The 18,745-nt window shown below is 48.8% G+C and overlaps 1 protein-coding gene across 1 annotated transcript in view; it reads left to right on the forward strand.

The window, feature by feature from the left end:
- The window catches only part of ABCA13 (ATP binding cassette subfamily A member 13), a 368,906-nt gene extending 366,730 nt beyond the window's left edge, over positions 1 to 2,176 (forward strand). The window contains exon 62 of the mRNA XM_087861234.1: positions 608 to 2,176. Within this exon, the coding sequence (XP_087717360.1) occupies positions 608 to 703 (96 nt within the window). The 3' untranslated portion in view covers positions 704 to 2,176. The remainder of the gene's footprint in view (positions 1 to 607) is intronic.
- The last annotated feature ends 16,569 nt before the right edge of the window (positions 2,177 to 18,745 follow it).

Raw genomic sequence — 18,745 nt, forward strand, 5'->3', positions numbered from 1 at the left:
GGCCCCTTTAACCTTCCCTTCTTCGTTGTACTCATCCCCCAAAATGTCTAAGGGCAGTGCAGCATAGCTGAGCCATAGCTGACTTTGGGAAGCAGAGAGCTTGGTTTATGAGTACCAGGATGTAGAGTGAAATCCCACCTTCCTTCTTTTTTTTTTTTTTTAAAGATTTTATTATTTTATTTATTCGACAGGATAGAGACAGCCAGCGAGAGAGGGAACACAAGCAGGGGGAGTGGGAGAGGAAGAAGCAGGCTCCTAGCGGAGGAGCCTGACGTGGGGCTCGATCCCATAACGCCGGGACCACGCCCTGAGCTGAAGGCAGACGCTTAACCGCTGTGCCACCCAGGCGCCCCCCCACCTTCCTTCTTAAGCCCTGCTCAGGGCATCCCAAATTTCCAGGTGGTTTAGCCATCATCCCTGCATCGAGCTGCGTCCTCGAAGGATTACGTGTTTATGGCGGTTTCCGAGGGGGTGGTATGAATGAAAGCCTCGTGGTTTTTTAGGAAAGTTGGGCAGCACTTTGAGGTGATGTCCCTTCTTAAAATAGTAGAGAAGAGATGGTCTGATGTCCTTACAGCTTAACAGTGATTTTCATCATTTCGCTCAGGTATTTATTAATTTCGCTACTGAGCCACAGAAGTCTTCACAGTCCACCGTGGCTGCGCCTCGTGGCTCTTACCAGCCACCCCACCTGCCGATCTGAGCACTGAAGGGGACGTTGCTGAGAGGAGTAATGCCTTGGCTTTTGTTACAATTCATCCTCAAAGGTCAAAGGAGCCCGCTCGCCTTGGAGGAGCTGGGAGTCAGGCTCCTGGTGGCCAAATCCTTCCTCTCCTTCATTTCCTCTTGAAAGTGTTTGTTCCCTAATAATCAGCAACCTGGAAGATTGTTTCCTGTAGATTTTTGGGGAGTTCCTCCCATGTGGCTAACCCTTTGTCAAGCCAAGGAGGGGCCAACTTCTTCATGACGGGCATGAATGAACCCAGAGTCCAACCTGAGACGTTTTGGGGTTGTCAGAGACTGTCCGTTCCCGAACATTTTGCTGTACTTTGAAGGAAACTGAGGCAGCCAAGGCTAGTCACTTTCCTAACTGATTTGTTTAGGAAATAGTACTTCAGACTGTTTTCCGTTTCTGTCCTCTTTCATCACGAGATATGCTCACGTGTGTCTGAATAAAAGGTCGAGGATTTAAACGCCCATTTTTTGGAATACTGGATATTATATGGGATGACATGTAAAAATTGCCATTTTTTCTGTACAAAAGATATTTCTTAAAAAAATAGGAGTTAAGGAGCTTTTCAGTGAACGCTTTAGCAAAATTAAGTAAATTAAACTGGGTACTCTATGTCATTTATAAAAGTTTTGCCAAAATTTCACAGATTTTAAATATGGGGGGTATGGAAAGAAATAGAATGTGGATGTATTTTCTTTTTCTTAATTTCTCAGTTTTCTCAAGGCCTCCCGGTATGCTGAGGTACATTCTAGTTTTAAAGCCAATGCCGTAAATGATCTAGTTATTTCTAATTTTACCAGCAAAATCAGTATGATAAGAGTAAGTAAACATCAACTTTCAAGCGCTTTAAAATTTTCTAACAATTCTGCCATTCTCAGAATTACTGTGCTAGTATTTTCGGATATAAAGCACCGTGATGCGGCTTCAAAGGGCTGTAGACACTTGATAGCAAAACGTGTGCAGTCCTTTCGTCCACTACGGAAAATAGTTTCTAGCCAGACATTTCTGAGCTTCGAGATACTTCTCAACCCTCTCTGAATAGCATTTTCCTCAGATCTCCATGGAGGCCTGGGTTAATTTCATTTTAAAATTTGATTATCCAGTGAAATGTTTGAGGAATAGTAGCCTGTGGCCAAAGGGAAACACTTTCCCATCGCATTTCTTTACTAATGCACGATTTCACTAAGATCTGTCTTTCCTGATATCACTCGATACTGGAGATATTTTTAACTTGTCAGGATTCAGCCAATCATGGAGAGTTTTGCTGAATGATTTGGGGTTTCTTACAGTTTAGGGTTTAGAATTCCCCCCCTCGGTTCTAACAGTCTCACTGTCAAAATGGAAAATGTCATCCTTTGTGCTGATTGTTGTTGAATCGATCCATAAAACCTGTGACACGAGAATGTGTTTATACTGCGATGAATAAATGAGATGTGCTTTGATTGAACCTGATTCTTGGAATGAACGTGGCTATTTTCTTGCATCGTTAGGGATCCCATTTAACCGAGCGAGGGAGGAAATGCACCTACTCAAATCTTTTAAATCTTGAAAAGGTTGCAGTGGGATCGAGCTTCAGTCTGTGATGTTCTGCTCATAGAGATTCTTTTCCACCCCTTGAGCCGCTGTATTCTTGAAGGGTGTGTTTCCAGGCAGGCCTTTGAACAATAAACAGGAAGAAAAAAGAGACTCACTTTGTGAAAACGCCATATCCCAGAAGACTGGACAGGAAAGGTCAAATCTTATGTTAGTGTTGAAAATGTCATTGCATTTATAAGTCATGCAGATATTTTATGCCTTTGGAGTTAAACATTTGTCTTAAGACCTTTGGGCTTATGGTCACACAACTGAGACTTTTAAACAAACTGTCTTCTTTTGAAAGCATTCCGAGTAGAGTCCTTCATAAGACCGAGATCATTGTGATTATTCGAGTCCAGCAATCCAGCTTTTATCGTACGGTTTATCTTTACCTGGATATTTAAACAGAGGATGTATGAAAGCCCTCATGCAAAATCGGGATTGGAGAAAGCAAACAAGAGGTGTGTTTTTAGAACCGTAAACAGCGGGGGACTTAAGGTTAGAGTCGGCTTCGTTCAGTGGATGTTGAATGTTGAACCGAGACACAGCACAACACGATCTCTCCAAAACCTTTCACGAAATATACTCCCCCCCGCCCCTCCCCCGCTATTTGGTGTTCGTGAGTATGACATGAATACTTTAGCTTAATCACAAATTTCCACACACACCCCCCATTGGGGGATATAGACATTTAAAATTTTCAGCCTGGTTTGGGCCTGTTTTTGTCTTTGGCTTTGCTGTGGTGTGTTGGAGTATTTCAGGTCGGTGATGATTGTGGGATGGTATGCTGATGGCCTTACAACCCGGTTTCGCATCCTCGAGCAAATCACAGCCACACACACACACACACACACACACACACACACACACACACATTCATCCTTTCGATTCACACTATTGAGCCCATTCTATGTACATAAATAGATGGTTGGTACAGTAAACATGAGGGTACGAGACCCAGCAGGTGAAGGACTGCCAGTCCATGTCCTTGAGAAGAGTGCAGTGAGGCGGGGAAGGCAAGGTGGGATCCGCAGGCCACAGCACTGCCTGCTCTGGGGCCACGCAGTGGTCCTTCTAACCCAGAGTGCAGGAACCAGCTTCATGGAATAGTTACCACCTGGGTGGGCCATCACAGATGGAGAAGTGGGAACAAAGGGAATATCAGAGCAAATGAACAATTTTCCATGAGCAATGGATATTTCCCCGCTATTCTGGCAGAAGCTGATACAGCGGCTCCACAGAGATCAAAAACCCAGCTCTGCCATCTTTAGAATTTCCCTTATATGCCAAAGTGGCTGCTGGAGCGCCAGCTATCATAATATTCAAAGCAGAAAACACACTGGATTAAGGGGAGAAGAAAGCACACCGTTTAAAGAGGTCTCCTGGCAATCTATCCCACGTACTCGGGCTTATAGGACACTGTCATGCAGTTTTAGCCAGTCCCTAAAATGAAACGAGAGTTCCAATTCTATATAAGAACAACATGGGTGCTGGAGGGACAGCCAGCCATCTCTACTGTAGGAACACAGAACAAGTTGTGTGCCATTTGCTTGAGAATAGAATAAAATCAATTTGGGGCATGTTGAGTAAACCAACTAAGGGCAAATGATGGGACTATCTTTGGGCAGTCCAGGTTCTGAAGATTATGTCTGTTTTCAGAGTTAAAGTAGTGTGTTAAGATCCACAGGTCAGATGCCATCTGTATTTATAAAGATATTGTCAAGTGAAATGCAGTAGCTAAGGGGGAGAAAGAAGTTTATGGATATTTTCCATTTGGACTTAATAAATAGCCCTGCCACTTACTCACTGTGGGAATTCCTATAAGAGTTTGAAGAGAAAATTTTTTTCCCCTGCTGGAAAGGGTTTCAAATTGCCGAAAGAAGTCAGAAGCATTTTTTCTTACTTACTTGCTTTGCTTGTCATTGTAAAAGAAACACTTCACCACCTTATCAGTGAATCCATCACATTTTTCTTTACATGTGAGTGTTTTAAGGAAAAATGGGGTCCACTGAGTGAAATGTACATCTCAAACCCAGGAAGATTCGTCGCTTAAAAGACACATCTAGAAATGTCAGGAGCGTATCTTCCTTTTAAATAGAAGGGAATGTTGTGAACACCGTGTTTGCTGTGGCTTTTACATCTCATGCATGTGGTTTGTCTTGCTGAGTTTCACCTGTTACGAATGGTGGTGTTATATCACCTGGTTTGTGGTTTTCTCCTTGAGAAACTGGGTAAGAGTCTTCAGATCAGCCTTCATGGGGCGTCATGGTCGTGATGCGTCATTGGGTACCATACTTGTCCCACTTGCACACTGGGGCGTGCTCTGCCCAAGTGTAGTCATGGGAAGACTTCTTTTGCCCTGATGAGAATTTAACTGAATTAGGATTACAGATGAAGGCAAAACAGCAGTCCAGGGGTAGTACACCGGCTGGGTATCAGGAGACCCAGCTTGACTTCCAGCTCGAGTGGGATCTTCTCCACTGAAACCTTAAGCTTCTGTTTTCTTCACTTTTTTTTTTTTAAAGATTTTATTTATTTATTCGACAGAGATAGAGACAGCCAGCGAGAGAGGGAACACAAGCAGGGGGAGTGGGAGAGGAAGAAGCAGGCTCATAGCAGAGGAGCCTGATGTGGGGCTCGATCCCAGAACGCCGGGATCATGCCCTGAGCCAAAGGCAGACGCTTAACCACTGTGCCACCCAGGCGCCCCTGTTTTCTTCACTTTTATGATCAGAATGAGATCTCTAAACAGCTTAGTGAAATCAGCAAACCTCCACAGGGAGTACATGAGTATACAACATTGGCAAAGAAAGCAGAACCAATCTACCAATAGAAATGGGGTATAAGAGAATAATACAAAAAACTTTATGTGGATTATTTCAAGACAGAGGAAATAGACGAGAATTTTTTGGAAACCATTAATGATCAAGATTATGTCAAGAAAACATTAGCCACACGAGAAAATGAATTTGGTAGCCATCGGTCATCACCCTGCCTTTAACTTACCCCAAGACAAGGGACCCAGATGTCTATGAGTCATGCCAAAGGAAATAAACTCTATGTTCTACAACTATTTTAGGAAATAAGGAAAGAATTGCTATCAATTTCATTTTATGATGTTACTATAACCTTGGCACAAGAAGTTCTCCAAGAACAGAGGCAAAGCAAGTATGGAGCAACTTCATGTATGAACACAGATGCAGAAATATGGGTAAATGGACCTCAGTAGTGTGTAGAATAGGGCTTAAAATCAGTACGATTTATCTAAGGATTGCAGTGGTGGTTCAAAATGAGAAACTGAATGCAACCCTCTGCATTCCAAGGTAAGAATGTGAATTGTCTAAAAAATAGAAAAAATATTTCATGAAATATATACAATATATTAGGAAACTAATATATGTTAAAATGAACATTGCAAGTGCATTTCCATAATCTGATCGAATATATCTAATCCTATGTCTGAAATGTTACAAGCTGACCTGTGTGGCTTTGTGTAAATACACTATCCCTCTCCCGGGGACTTTTCCCTACGGACCCTTTCTCTCTTCTTCCTCTCTCTTGGCACTGGGTCCTTTTCAACATTTAAGAGGCCCTGACTGTCTCATTTTATGAAATAGCCTGTCAGTGGCTGCAGTCCCCCAGTCCCCCTTGCCCCTGGCCCACGGGCCAGAGTCCCCCTTGGACCTGCGCTGCCCCCTTCCCGCTGCTCCCGCCTACTGCACTCGGGACACGGCTTGTTTGTGCCACTAGAACACCTGGCTGAGACCAGCAAGGGTCCACACAGCTAGGAGGGGACTCACATCTGTTGCTGGCTTCCGCACCTGCTCATTCACCGTCCTGTGAAAGGCTCTGCGAGGTTCCACCAGACCGCAGTCATGCTGCAGTGCTCCCACCTGACCACGTGCCTCCCTTGAGTCCTGCCTGCCAACCACCTACTTTCTGCATTCGTGGTGGCTGATAGGATGGAAACTCAGTGCTGTCGGAGTAATGCAGAGCATCGGTACTGACGCCTGGACGCCCAGACTCGCTGCCCTGCACGTGCTTCTCCCCTCAGCGGCTCGTGCTGCGTTAGCCCTCTTTGCGTGCTTGAAATGAACCCCTGCTGCCGGGGATCTGTACGCGGGAGTCCCTCTGCTTGCCAACTTGTCCCCTCCATGGGTCAGCCTGAGTGCAGACCTTTCTGGATGCTTCTCTGTACACTGAGTCCCAGGTCCCTCCCTCCACGATCCCTGACATTGCAACTGTGTAATCATCTCCTTCCCAACAAGCGCCATCGGGACAATGTCACTTGTGAGCCATTATTTGACCAAGCTTATCTCCCCCACTGAATTGTGATCGCCACCAGGCCAGTGACGTGGCGTGTGTATGCGTGCGTGTGTGTGTTTCCTTTCGCCGTTGGATTCCTGATGTCCGGCACCAGACGAGCGATCCCTGGATAGTTGTTGAGTTGAGGATTCCATGAAAGAGTGAACGGCCATTGATTCGCCCTTAGAATAACCAGGCTGCTCCAGACCTCTGAGCCATGGCTGGTAAGGATGTGAAGCCAGTGGAAAAAGCACAGAGCAAAGCAAGGAGTACTTACAAAGCGGCGTTTGAGCCGATGTGGGAGCAGGGCGTTCAGTGCTGCCAGGAAAGGCACGGAGGTCTGCCGGCACCTGGCCGGCCTGAGAGGAAGCAGGTGCGACAGGAGGGGAAGGCGGGTGAGCTGGGGTCTGGGCGGGCGCTCTGAATGCAGGACCAGCGCTGACCCCACGCGTCCAGGCAGACACGGCAGCTGGAAGCAGGGGTGTGCCCTGCGAGGCCTGTTGTTCAGGACGAGAGCCTGCCCGGTCACCTTCCCAGCCCTCATCTCCTGCTTGCTTCATGGAAGTGGCCCTGACCGGACTCCTGGACAGCAGTCCTGCCACCACCATGGGCCTCCCTTTGGCGGCTGTTTTCCAGAACCACGCTGACCCACGAAGGCCTTTCTCATCCTCTGCTGACCCCCAGTCCCTTCCACCTCCTCTTTTCAGTCCAGGCAATGACCAGCCCCACCCCCCGGCCACCTCCAACCACGACCCTGAGGGCTGCTCTTGCACACCTGTGCGCTTACTCTCCCACCTTCCAGAACCTCCTTTCCAAGACACGTCAATTACTATTTGCTCTCTTAATTCTTCTTTGAACCTCCCCTGGCCGGGTCAGAGTCAACCGTGCCCACCTCTGAGTGTCTGGATTCCTACACCTGCCTTTTTGTTAAAAAAACATCTTTATATCATTTTCCTTCTATGGAGCGACTTTTTTCGAAAATCATTTCAGAATCAGGGGCGCCTGTGGGCTCAGTCGGTGAAGCGTCTGCCTTTGGCTCAGGTCATAATGTCAGGGTCCTGGGATCGAGTCCCGCATCAGGCTCCCTGCTCAGCGGAGAGGCTGCTTCTCCCTCTGCCCCTCCCCCCTGCTCACACATGCACGCTCTCTCTCTCAAATAAATAAAATCTTTTAAAAAATCATCTCAGAAGCAGACACATCATGGTAGTCCTGATATCAGAGCCAGAATGAGTGTTCTTACACATATTTGAATGAACAGACCGAGAGGTGGAGGACGTGGGCAGGACCCACATTGCCCTTCAGTCTGCATCTTCACTGTTAGTGGACACACGGGAAGTTCAGCCGTAAGCGGGCGAGATCACTCAGAGCAGACCGTGCCTTAGCTTTTGGTGAGGCTCCGCGGTTCTCAGCTGTGTCTGCTGCCCCTGGTCTCGGGGAAGCCCCGGGCTGGTTGTAAATATCTGTGCGCGAGCCCGCAGCTGCCCATGACACACGAGTCCTTGTCGTCTGGAAAGTCTGCTCTTCTAGAGTGAGCAAGGCCACCCCGACCCTCCTGTGTTGTCCCCGGAAACCCTCACCCGCTCACTGCCTTCTTAGAGACACAAGTGCATTGTTAGAGGCTTGAAACATGGATACGTTTTCTTTCAAGTGATTCAAAGTGAAAAATGCAGAATTACTTTCCCCCCCCTGTGGCCAAGTTCCGGGTCCCAGGTGTGCAACGGTTGTTAATGGGATCACCAAGACACATCAGCCATGCATCAACTAAATTTAATCTCTTTCAAGCAAGTTGGTAACAAAATCCCCCTCTTTTTTAATGACAGAGAGAGGGCAAGCAGGGAAGGCAGAGGGAGAGGGAGAGAGAGATTCTTTTTTTAAAAATATTTTTTATTTATTTGACAGAGAGACACAGTGAGAGAGGGAACACAAGCAGGGGGAGTGGGAGAGGGAGAAGCAGGCTTCCCGCCGAGCAGGGATCCCAATGCGGGGCTCGATCCCAGGACCCTGGGATCATGACCTGAGTCGAAGGCAGATGCTTAAGGACTGAGCCACCCAGGTGCCCCAAGAGAGAGATTCTTTTTTTTAAAAAAAATATTTTATTTATTTATTTGACAGAGATAGAGACAGCCAGTGAGAGAGGGAACACAAGCAGGGGGAGTGGGAGAGGAAGAAGCAGGCTCCTAGCGGAGAAGCCTGATGTGGGGCTCGATCCCGGAACGCCAGGATCACGCCCTGAGCTGAAGGCAGACGCTTAACGACTGCGCCACCCAGGCGCCCCCCAAGAGAGAGATTCTTAAGCAGACTCCATGCCCAGTGCAGAGCCCTTACTCAGGGCTCAATCCCAGGACCCTGAGATCATGACCTGAGCCAACATCTAGAGTCAGACACTTAACTGAGTCACCCAGATGCCCAGTAACAAAGATCTTAATAGGACTTTGGCATCTTTGGGGAAGGGAGCGCATTGTCCATCAGATAAAAGCAGAGAATGCCATTATTACGGATGACAATAATAGGTCCCATGGTTGTGGAAAACAGACACTCAGTCCTGACATTTTAAGGGTGATTGTCACACAGCCACGCAAGACACGACAGACCTGGGGTTGGGCACAGTGCGTCCTGGGAGAGGTGTCCTCCAGGCTCAGAGGGTGGCTGCTGGGGCAGGGCAGCCCCTGTCTGCAAAGCCAGAGGTCCACACAGGGGGATTGAGAGAAATGAGGGTGTCCTGGCAGCCCCGGGGGGCCCAGCGGTGTGCAGGAACCACTCCACATGAGACACCTGTCACCCTAGAATCACCCGATTAGTGCTTGCATTGGCTCTGGGGTGGAGGGAACCAGGACCTGGATCTCAGGAGAACTTACGAGAGCATGGAATTTATGACAGTGGAAGAGTAGAGACACAGGTGCCGAGAGCCCAGCGGGCCTTTCTTAGACAAGTTTTGTTTCTGGATCTTTCTTCTTAGGTCTCAACTTTTCTTCTTTCTTCATCCTGCTATTGCCCTCCAGATTCCTACAGGTCTCCCGTCCAGTTTCCCAGCTCACCCCTTACCTTCCCTCCAGTCTTCAACATAGAAAACACAAACAGCAACTCCCTGCGTGGTTTTCATCGGATGCTGCGGGCGAACATCGAAGCACCATGACCCGAAAGAATGAGTGATTCTCAGTGTGGGGTGAGCAGCCCTCTGCTTCCCAACAGGGGCCCGAGGCTGCCTCTGGGCAGCTTGCCTGTTGTCCTTGGGGATTGGAAAGACCTTTCATGAGGCCAGAATGCCCTTACTGGTGGTAGCCACCCAAACCAATGCACAGAAAATACCACCAGAGCACCTTGCTCAGCAGTGGAAAGACATAGTAGAAAAATAGGGTTTTCAGACGGACATTCAAAAGAAGGAAACGGAACCACTTTCTTTCACTATACACAAAAATAAACTCAAAATGGATTAAGGACCTGCATATGAGACCTGAAACCACAAAAGTCCCAGAAGAGAGAACAGGCAGTAATTTCTCTGACATCGGCTGTAGAAACTTCTTTCTAGATATGTCTCCTGAGGCAAGGGAAACAAAAGCAAGAATAAACTATTGGGACTACATCAAAATAAAAAGCTTCTGCACAGGGACGCCTGGGTGGCTCCTTTGGTTAAGCATCTGACTCTCGATTTTGGCTCCGGCCGTGATCTCAAGGTTGTGAGATCAAGCCCAGAGTTGGGTTCTGTGCTCAGCATGGAGTCTGCTTGAGGATTCTCTCTCTCCTTCTCCCTCCTCCCCTCTCCCCACTCTCTCTCTCTTTAAAATAATTTTTTTTAAAGCCTCTGTGTAGTGAAGGAAACAATCAACAAAACTAAAAGGCAGCCTATGGAATGGGAGAAGATATTTGCAAATGACATATCTGATAAAAGGTTAGTATCCCAAATCTATGAAGAACTTATAGAAGTCAACACCCCCAAACCAAACAATCCAATTTAAAAAATGGGCAGAAGGCATTTCTCCAGAGAACACATGCAGATGCCAACAGACACATGAAAAGATGCTCAACATCACTCAGCATCAGGGAAATGCAGATCGAAAGCACAATGAGACACCACCTCACACCTGTCAGAACCGCTGAAATTAACAACACAAGAAACAACAGGTGTTGGCGAGGATGCAGAGAAAGGGGACCCTCATGCACTGTTGGTGGGAATGCAAACTGGTGCAGACACCCTGGAAACCAGTCTGGAGGTTCGCCAAAAAGTTAAAAATAGAACTACTCTCTGATCTAGTAATTCTACTACTGGGAAGTCACCCAAAGATACAGAAACACTAACTCAAAGGGATACATGCACCCCTATGTTTATAGCAGTATTTACATTAGCCAAGATACGCAGGTAACCAAGTGTCCATTGACTGATGAATGGATAAAGAGGTGAGATACACACACACACACGCACACACACACACACACACACACACATACACACACACAGAGGAATATTATTCACCCAGGAAAAGAATGAAATCTTGCCATTTGCAATGAAATGGGTGGAGCTAGAGGCTATTATGCTAAGTGAAATAAGTCAGTCAGAGAAAGACAAATACCATATAATTTCACCATATGTGGAATTTAAGAAAAAAAACAAATAAGTATAAAGGGAAAAAAGAGGGGGAGAGAGACAAACCAAGAAATAGACTCTTAAGTCTAGAGAACACACTGATGGTCACCAGAGGGGAGGTGGGGGGGGGTTGGGGGGAAACAGGTGATGGGGATTAATCAGTACATTTATAATGATGAAATGAAATGAAATAAAATAATTCAAAAATTAATCATGGCCAATGAAAGCTTCCCCAAGGACTGACATGTAAGCCTCTCCCCCAAGCAGGGAAAAAAGAGAAAAATAGGGTTTTAGAGCTGGTCAGGGCCATATGTCTTGGTCTTAGGGCTTCTGTAACAAAAACACTACAAATTAAATGGTTTAAAAGAGTGGAAATTCCCTAGGGACCTTGAGGGCATTACGCTGAGTGAAATAAATCAGACAAAGACAAAAACCATATGATCTCACTCACTTGTGAAATCTAACAAAACAAACAAAAAGCAGAAACAGAGAGATAATGATAAAGCAGATACAGAGAATAAACTGATGGGTACCAGTGGGGACGGGGGAGAGAGGCTTGCACAAAATGGGTGAAGGGGAGGGGCACCTGGCTGGCGCAGTCGGTGAAGCATCGGACTCTTGGTTTTGGCTCGTTCATCATCTCAGGGCTGTGGGATCGAGCCCTGGGTCCGGCTCCATGCTCAGCAGGGAGTCTGCTTGAGATTCGCTCTCCTTCTCCCTCTGCCCCTCCCGCCCCCCATGCTCGCTTGCTCTCTCAAAATAAATAAATAAACCTTAAAAAAAAACAAACCAGCTGAAGGGGAGTGGGAGGCACAGGCTTCCAGTTAGGGAAGAACCGAGCCACAGGGATGAAGGACACAGGCTGGGGAACAGAGTCACCGACACTGTGCGTGTGGTGTGTGGTCACACCCGGCAGCTGCACCTGGCGTGAGCACAGCAGGCGACGTGGAGCAGTTCGCACTCCCTATGTGGCACCCCTGACACTACTGGAACGTTGTGGGTCAACACAACCAAAGCGACACCACCAGAAACTTACCCTTTCACACGTCTACAGGCTGAGAACCCCCAAATCATGGTCCTGGCCGAGCACGTGCCCTCCCAGGCTGGTGGAAGCCCCGTGTTGTCGCTCCGTGTGTCTGGTGGGGGCTGCCGTTCTTCACATTCCTCGGTCTGCAGGTGAGTGCCTTCCGTCTCTGTCCCCAATGTCACCGGTGTCTGCGTGCACCTGTCTCCACGTGGCATCCTCTCTTCTAGAAGAACGTCAGTTGTCCACCCTAATGACCTCTTAACTGGTCACGTCTGCTCCATCAGTGTCCCCCCGCCACGCCCCACACAGAGTGCATCAGCACCGGCTCAGCCTCTCCTTCCTGTTCCTCTTCCTGCTGGAGTGGGGACTGCAGGCGACGTTGGAATAGCCCACAGCTCAAACTTCCCTTTTGAACCAAATCCTTGTGTGACAGCTTTGTCCACGCAAGTACCCACATCTGATCCCCTTGGAACGGCCCCAGGATCTTCAGTCTCAATATCACCAAAATCTAATGAGTCAATTTGTTTGCCAAACCTCGTTGAAGATGTTGGCAGGGCTGTGCTCCCCAGGGAGGCTCCAGGGGAGAGCCTGTTTCTTTATCCCTTCCAGTTTCTGGACGTGCCCAGCATCCCCTGGCTCATGGCCCCTTCCTCCACCTTCCAAGCCCGTTACTCCCACCTTTGCTGTTGCCCACACACCTGCTCTCTGGGCCAGGGGCTTCCCTCATTCCCCCAGACAGACCCATGTGATTGCTTGAGTCCACCTGCATCAGCCAGGACGATGTTGCCACCTCAAGGTCCTTAATTTATCCCACGCACAAAGTCCGTACAAAGGGACACATTCCCAGGTCCCAGAGAGCAGGGCACGGACACTCTGTTCTGACTGCCATAGGCATCCAGGTAGAAAGGCAAGGGCGTGCATCCAGGTAGAAAGGCAAGGGCGTGCAGCCAGGTGAGACGTGAAGGACCACAGTGTGGGCAGGGGAGACAGACGTAAAGAGGAGGCTGGGAGAGATAGCTCCAAGGCCAATGGACGGGGCTTGCTGCTGTGCTGGGCGCGGCAGGTGTAAGGGTTGGGGGCAACAGAGCGGGTTCTCTCCTTGCCTGCCTGCATTACGATCGGAGTCAGCGGGCGCAGCGCAGTCTCTGCTGTGGGCACCGGACCTGCGACCCGAACCGATGGCCGCCCGGGAGGACCCCAGCGATGATGCCCAGCCTGGGCAGGTCACGTTGCTACCACACCATGATGGCCTCTGCAGTTGGTGGCACAGTGGACTCTGTACATACCTCTGCATCCACACGATGTCTACCCACCAGGGATGGAAGGGCCAAGCTGGGTTACCGTGCAGTGTCGTTTCTTGAGTTACGTGTAGGGACCTCTTGCCTAGTGATCGCCGCCTTCGTGGCCCAGGCATTTTGAGGAGGTGAAGTCGTTGATTCAAGTCAGGAAGCAGGAATGTTAGTGTTTCATTATGTTTTTATCTGGAGCAGTACGTTCTCAAAGCCGTGTTCCAAACCTTTATCACTCAGGAAAAGCAAATTAATACGGACAAATAAAGCCAGAAAGAATCAAAGAGAATAGAAAGAGTTTCTAATCAGATGGAAATAGCAGCATAAAGTGATCTTTAATTCTCTCCCACCGCACTGCGAGAGAAGACAAAGGGGATACCAACAGCCAGGGAAGATGAGAGAGAAGGTTCGAAGCGATTTTTCTTCTCAAAAATGGGAGCTTGCTTAAAAGGCTCAGGGCTCTTATAATTCCTCAGAAATTCCCGTCCTTGTGTGTGTCACAGGCGTGGGGGGCATGGCTTTCCCACATGAGAATAAGCCTGCTTCAGGCCCTCCTGCGGAAGGCTCTCCCTCCAGGAACCTGGGCCCATGATACCCCTTAGCCTTGACCCAAGAAGGGGGCAGCCAGGAGGCTGAGGCTGTACTGTGGGCTAAACTTCCAGAAGTTGGGCTCCCCAGGGGGAAAGTTCTACTGGGCTTCAAATGTGTCAGGGGTGCTGGTTAGGGTGGGGAGGGCGCCCATATAGAGCGAGCCAAGCCTTCAGGCTAAGGGGCATGAGAAGGAGAAGTCAGCGTGATGGAGATGGAGGGCTTCCTGGAGGAAGGGCTCTCATGGATGGCAGACAGAGGAAAGTGCATCAGCCCGTGCTGTGAAGGAAGGAAGAAGTGTGTGGTATGGAACTCTTTGCTGTGTCACATCCTCAACTTTATGCAGCGGACAACCAGCCTGAGGGGACCCACCAGCCCCTGCAGGGGGCCTTGTAATCTGGTATTTTGTGACAGTAGCAGAAAAGGGGTAGTTGGGCAGGACCGACCCATGGAACGAAGGATGGTGCCCAGGTCCAGGTGCAGAGGCAGCAGTGAGGCTGCTCCAGAAACATCCCTGGGCTCGCAGCAGCCTGGATGCGTCTGGAGTCGGCATCGATGGTGGAAGAGCTTCGACTCTGACCCTCTGACTCTTGGGAATGGAAATGGGTATTAGCCTCTCTGTCACATCGGTATGTACAGAAACATCTTCCCAGGCCCGGGGATGGGATTGAGGCTTGCAGGAATCAAGCCAGTCACTGGTTTCTGGGCACGTTCCTTTGAGACCAACAGACTGGGGCCAGACAGCCTGCTGGGGCTTTGCTCTGGGGAGAGGGGAACGCACACCAGCCTGGAATCATCGTGCGTGGTTGACACGGTGGCGATTGTGCCCTTTTCTGCTCCGTAACCAAAGCCAGTTTGTACAAGGTGCAGCGTCTAGTGGAAACAGTCCATTACAGAAGCTAAAATGCAAATTGTCATAAGTAAGGGGGTTACAGCTCATTAGCACCCAGTGCCTGTGTCACACTTGCACAGAGGCCACACTCCAGGGGCATCTCTGTGGTGGAGAAGCACTTTCCCGTGCTTCTGGGGGGGGAGTCATAAATCATTAAAGCTGTCCGAGGAGCTTGGCTTAAAAAGTTGAAAACATCACTAGTCTTGCATGTGGCCAATTTATGTCAAGGAGTGAATTAAATTAATTAATCAGAAGTTAATTAATTAAATTAATTAATTAATTAAATTAATTAATCAGAAGTTAATAACGCATGATAAAATTTAGTTGCAAAGACATGTATCATCGGACGTATACAGCAGAATGTGCAAAATGACCGCCGTGTCCAACAGTAGGGGGATCGTTGCTTAAACCAATCTCATTGTGGCTTAATAAGAAAAGGTATATCCAAACAGTGGAGCATAAAGTATGGTGCAGAAGGTAAACACTGGTGGTGTGAAGTCATGCCCACAAATCAAACAAAATGAGTCACAAAATGATATTCACGATGCAATCTTATTTTGGTAAACATAGGAAGTAGAATTATAATACGGAGAACTAAGATTTGTTTGGCATTTCTATATGAATACATCGGGCACTGTTCTAAAGGTCTGGGGGTGTGTGTGTATGTGCATTTATATTAACCCATACGTGTAGGCGGTCCACGGCTGCCCTGTGGGAGCGGAGCTATGATCATTTCCATTTAGCAATGCCCATGTTTAAATCCAAACACACACACACACACACACACACACACACACACACACACACACGTACATGTGTGTATATTGTATCTGTATCATTAGAAGTATTACTGTGATGAATATCCTTGTGTTTACACCTTTGTGTGTGTTTCAAGTTATTTTCTTTGAGTAAGTTCTTTTAAAAAAAATATTTTATTTATTTATTGGAGACAGTGAGCGAGAGCACAAGCAGGGGGAGCGGCAGGCAGAGGGAGAAGCAGGCTCTCTGCTGAGCAGGGAGCCCGATGCAGGTCCCGATCTCAGCACCCTGAGCTGTAGGCAGATGCTTCCCAGACTGAGCCCCCCAGGCGCCCCTCTTTGTTCTATGTGGATTTTCAGGTGAAACAGCACGAGCATTCTCAAGTGTCTGTGCATCGTGCCAGACTGCCCCGGGAAGGTCTGCACTTCTGCCCTCCTCTGCCCACCTCAGGGCTGCAGACAGGACTCCATCGCCCTCTGGCCGAGGTGAGCAGGGCTGGCTTCGTGACCCCGTGGACATGCTTGGACAGGGGTCAGATCGTGCCGCAGGATTCACGAGGCAATCTGTGGAATGGGGTGCGTTCCTAAGTTCTCACATATGTGAGCGCCCAGGAAAGCCAGACTCTCCCCTGAGATCAGAGCTCCGATGGCTGGACTGCTGCTCTGAGCACCAGTGTGGCCACGCCGGGCAGGTGGGACGGGGGCTTGGAAAGTGGGGGGAGGTGAGGATGACTGTCTCTGCGGCTGTTTGAGCTTTAGCCCAGCCTGCCCGAGCTACTAAGAGCCATATTTCCCCCAGCAATTAAAAAAAAAAAAAAGGGTTGTAAACTTTGCTCTAGACATTGACTGCTAGTGTATAATGAGTTGCATGTTAAGTGGAGTGTGAACTCTTAACTGTTACGTAAATGTGAATGATCATCTCCTTGTTGTTATTTCTATGTTATGTTCCAACTCATTTGAACCAAAACTTGTATCTGCTGTTCATTCATTCATTCATCGGCACATTCTCTATCAATCATGGGCTGGGGGGTGCCTGGGTGGCTCAGTTGGTTAAGTGTTTGACTCTTGACTTTGGGTCAGGTCATGATGTCAGGGTCGTGAAATCGAGCCCTGCTTCGGTCTCTGCATTGGGCTGAGTGTGGAGCCTGCTTGGGGTTCTTCTCTCCTCTCCCTTTGCTCCTCCTCCCGCTCATTCTCTCTCTAAATAAATAAATACATAAATACATAAATACATAAATACATAAATAAATAAATAAATAAATAAATAAATAAATAAATAAATAAAATTTTTAAAAAAATCACATGCTAGGTACCGGGATCTGTAAATGTAGAGACGTCCCAAGAGCTCGCTGTCCAGGCGGCAGACAACCTAAGGGTTCCACGCCCATATGGCTGCGGCTGTGACACGAAGGCCACTTATGAAGGAGCACGTGGCTCTTGGGCAGGAGCTCAGGGAGTGCATCACAGAAGAGAATCCCTTTTTCCTACTCTCCGGGAGATTGGCATTTGCTGGCTGGACCAGGTGGCAACCCAGGGCGCAAGAAGAGTGGGGGAAGGCGGAGGTGTGCACCTGCCTGGTAACTTCTGAGAACAGCAGAAATGTGTGGGTGTTGCTGGAGCACAGGTGGGGACACGCATGGGGAGGTTTGGGGCCAGGCAGGCCGGTGGGCAGAATCACGAAGGACCAGACTTCGGAGTCTGAACTTGACTCCAACAATGAATTACACGGGGACCGTGTCTAGGGAGGTTCGCTTCGTGGCCCCTAGCAAGTGCATTTTGCACAATGTCTCTGGGACATTCTGGGACCCCCTGTTGTTGTGGAGTCACTGCTGGACATGGGGACTCATCGAGGAGGGTTAAGAATGGAGGATAAAAGCGGCACATTGGAAAGACAGTTCTGGTGTCCACCAGGGTCCGTTTGGGAATCGGGATGAGCCCAGAGCTGCTTGGCCGCTGCCCGAGCGGTGACACTGGGAAAGCATGGCCCACAGGGAGAGATTTCAGAGACAGCTCTGAAACAGGCCTGGCAGACAATTGCTTCTGCACATCGGTCCTCAGCAGAGGGGTCGTTGTGACAGCTGAGCCCCTGAGCGATGGTGAGGAGCAAGTGTGGGAAGGAGAGAACACATACAAACCCAGAGGAGCCGAAGTTTGCAAAAAGAACAAAGGAAAAGGAGGCCCTGTTGACACGTGAGGGCGAAGGAGAGGGGTGGGGGGACCAGACAACGGTAAGAATCCGAAACGACGGAAGGAAACGTGTTGGTGGCAGGTGCACTGTGAGCATCCGGAGGGGGCGAGCAAGCCCCCCCATCCAAGCACTGCCCTCCACCTCCTTCTCCAAGTTCTCAGGGTGGGGGGTCTTGGTTCCCGCCGTGGGTTTTTTCCACTGGATATTCTGCCTCTGGCCTTTGTCACCTCGGTCCTTCCCAACGGGATTGGCAATGCCTGCTCCTCTCAGCTCTTGTTTCAGGTGAGCACTTTATTTCAGCTCTAGGGGTAGCCGGCACCCCGCCTCCATCCTCCCACTTTGTGGCCAAGAGGCAGCATAGATAAAACCCACAGCTTTCAGAACGCTTACTAGTCGCTCAGTGGGTCTGCTCTCAGCCATCTACTCTGTGTCTACAACACGCATCACCAAGAAGGAAATGCAGCCACTTTCTGGGAGTAGGTGGCAGTGCTCACTGCCCAATGGACCGCTCAGGGTGGGAGCCAGGGTGCCATCCCTGCAGATTGTCAAGGGAGTCGGAATGGATCACTTTTCATGTCCATCTATTAGCAATAGGGTGATGGCAGCCAAGCCCCTTGTGTATCTAGACTGTCCCCTCTTGCATGGGACGTGAGAGGGGATCTTATCGAAGAAATCCTGTTTATTAGTCCTGCCACGCCATGCCAGCAAATGGCTCTGAGTGACTGCAGCATCCTCTGTAATTTCCAGCAAAGGCCAATGACTCACAACAAACACACAATGGGACTGTTGTGGTTTCCTGGGGCCACCATAG

This window comes from Ursus americanus, chromosome 3, assembly GCF_024610735.1.
Source record: "Ursus americanus isolate L20-20 chromosome 3, mUrsAme1.1.p, whole genome shotgun sequence".
NCBI classification, from domain to species: domain Eukaryota; kingdom Metazoa; phylum Chordata; class Mammalia; order Carnivora; family Ursidae; genus Ursus; species Ursus americanus.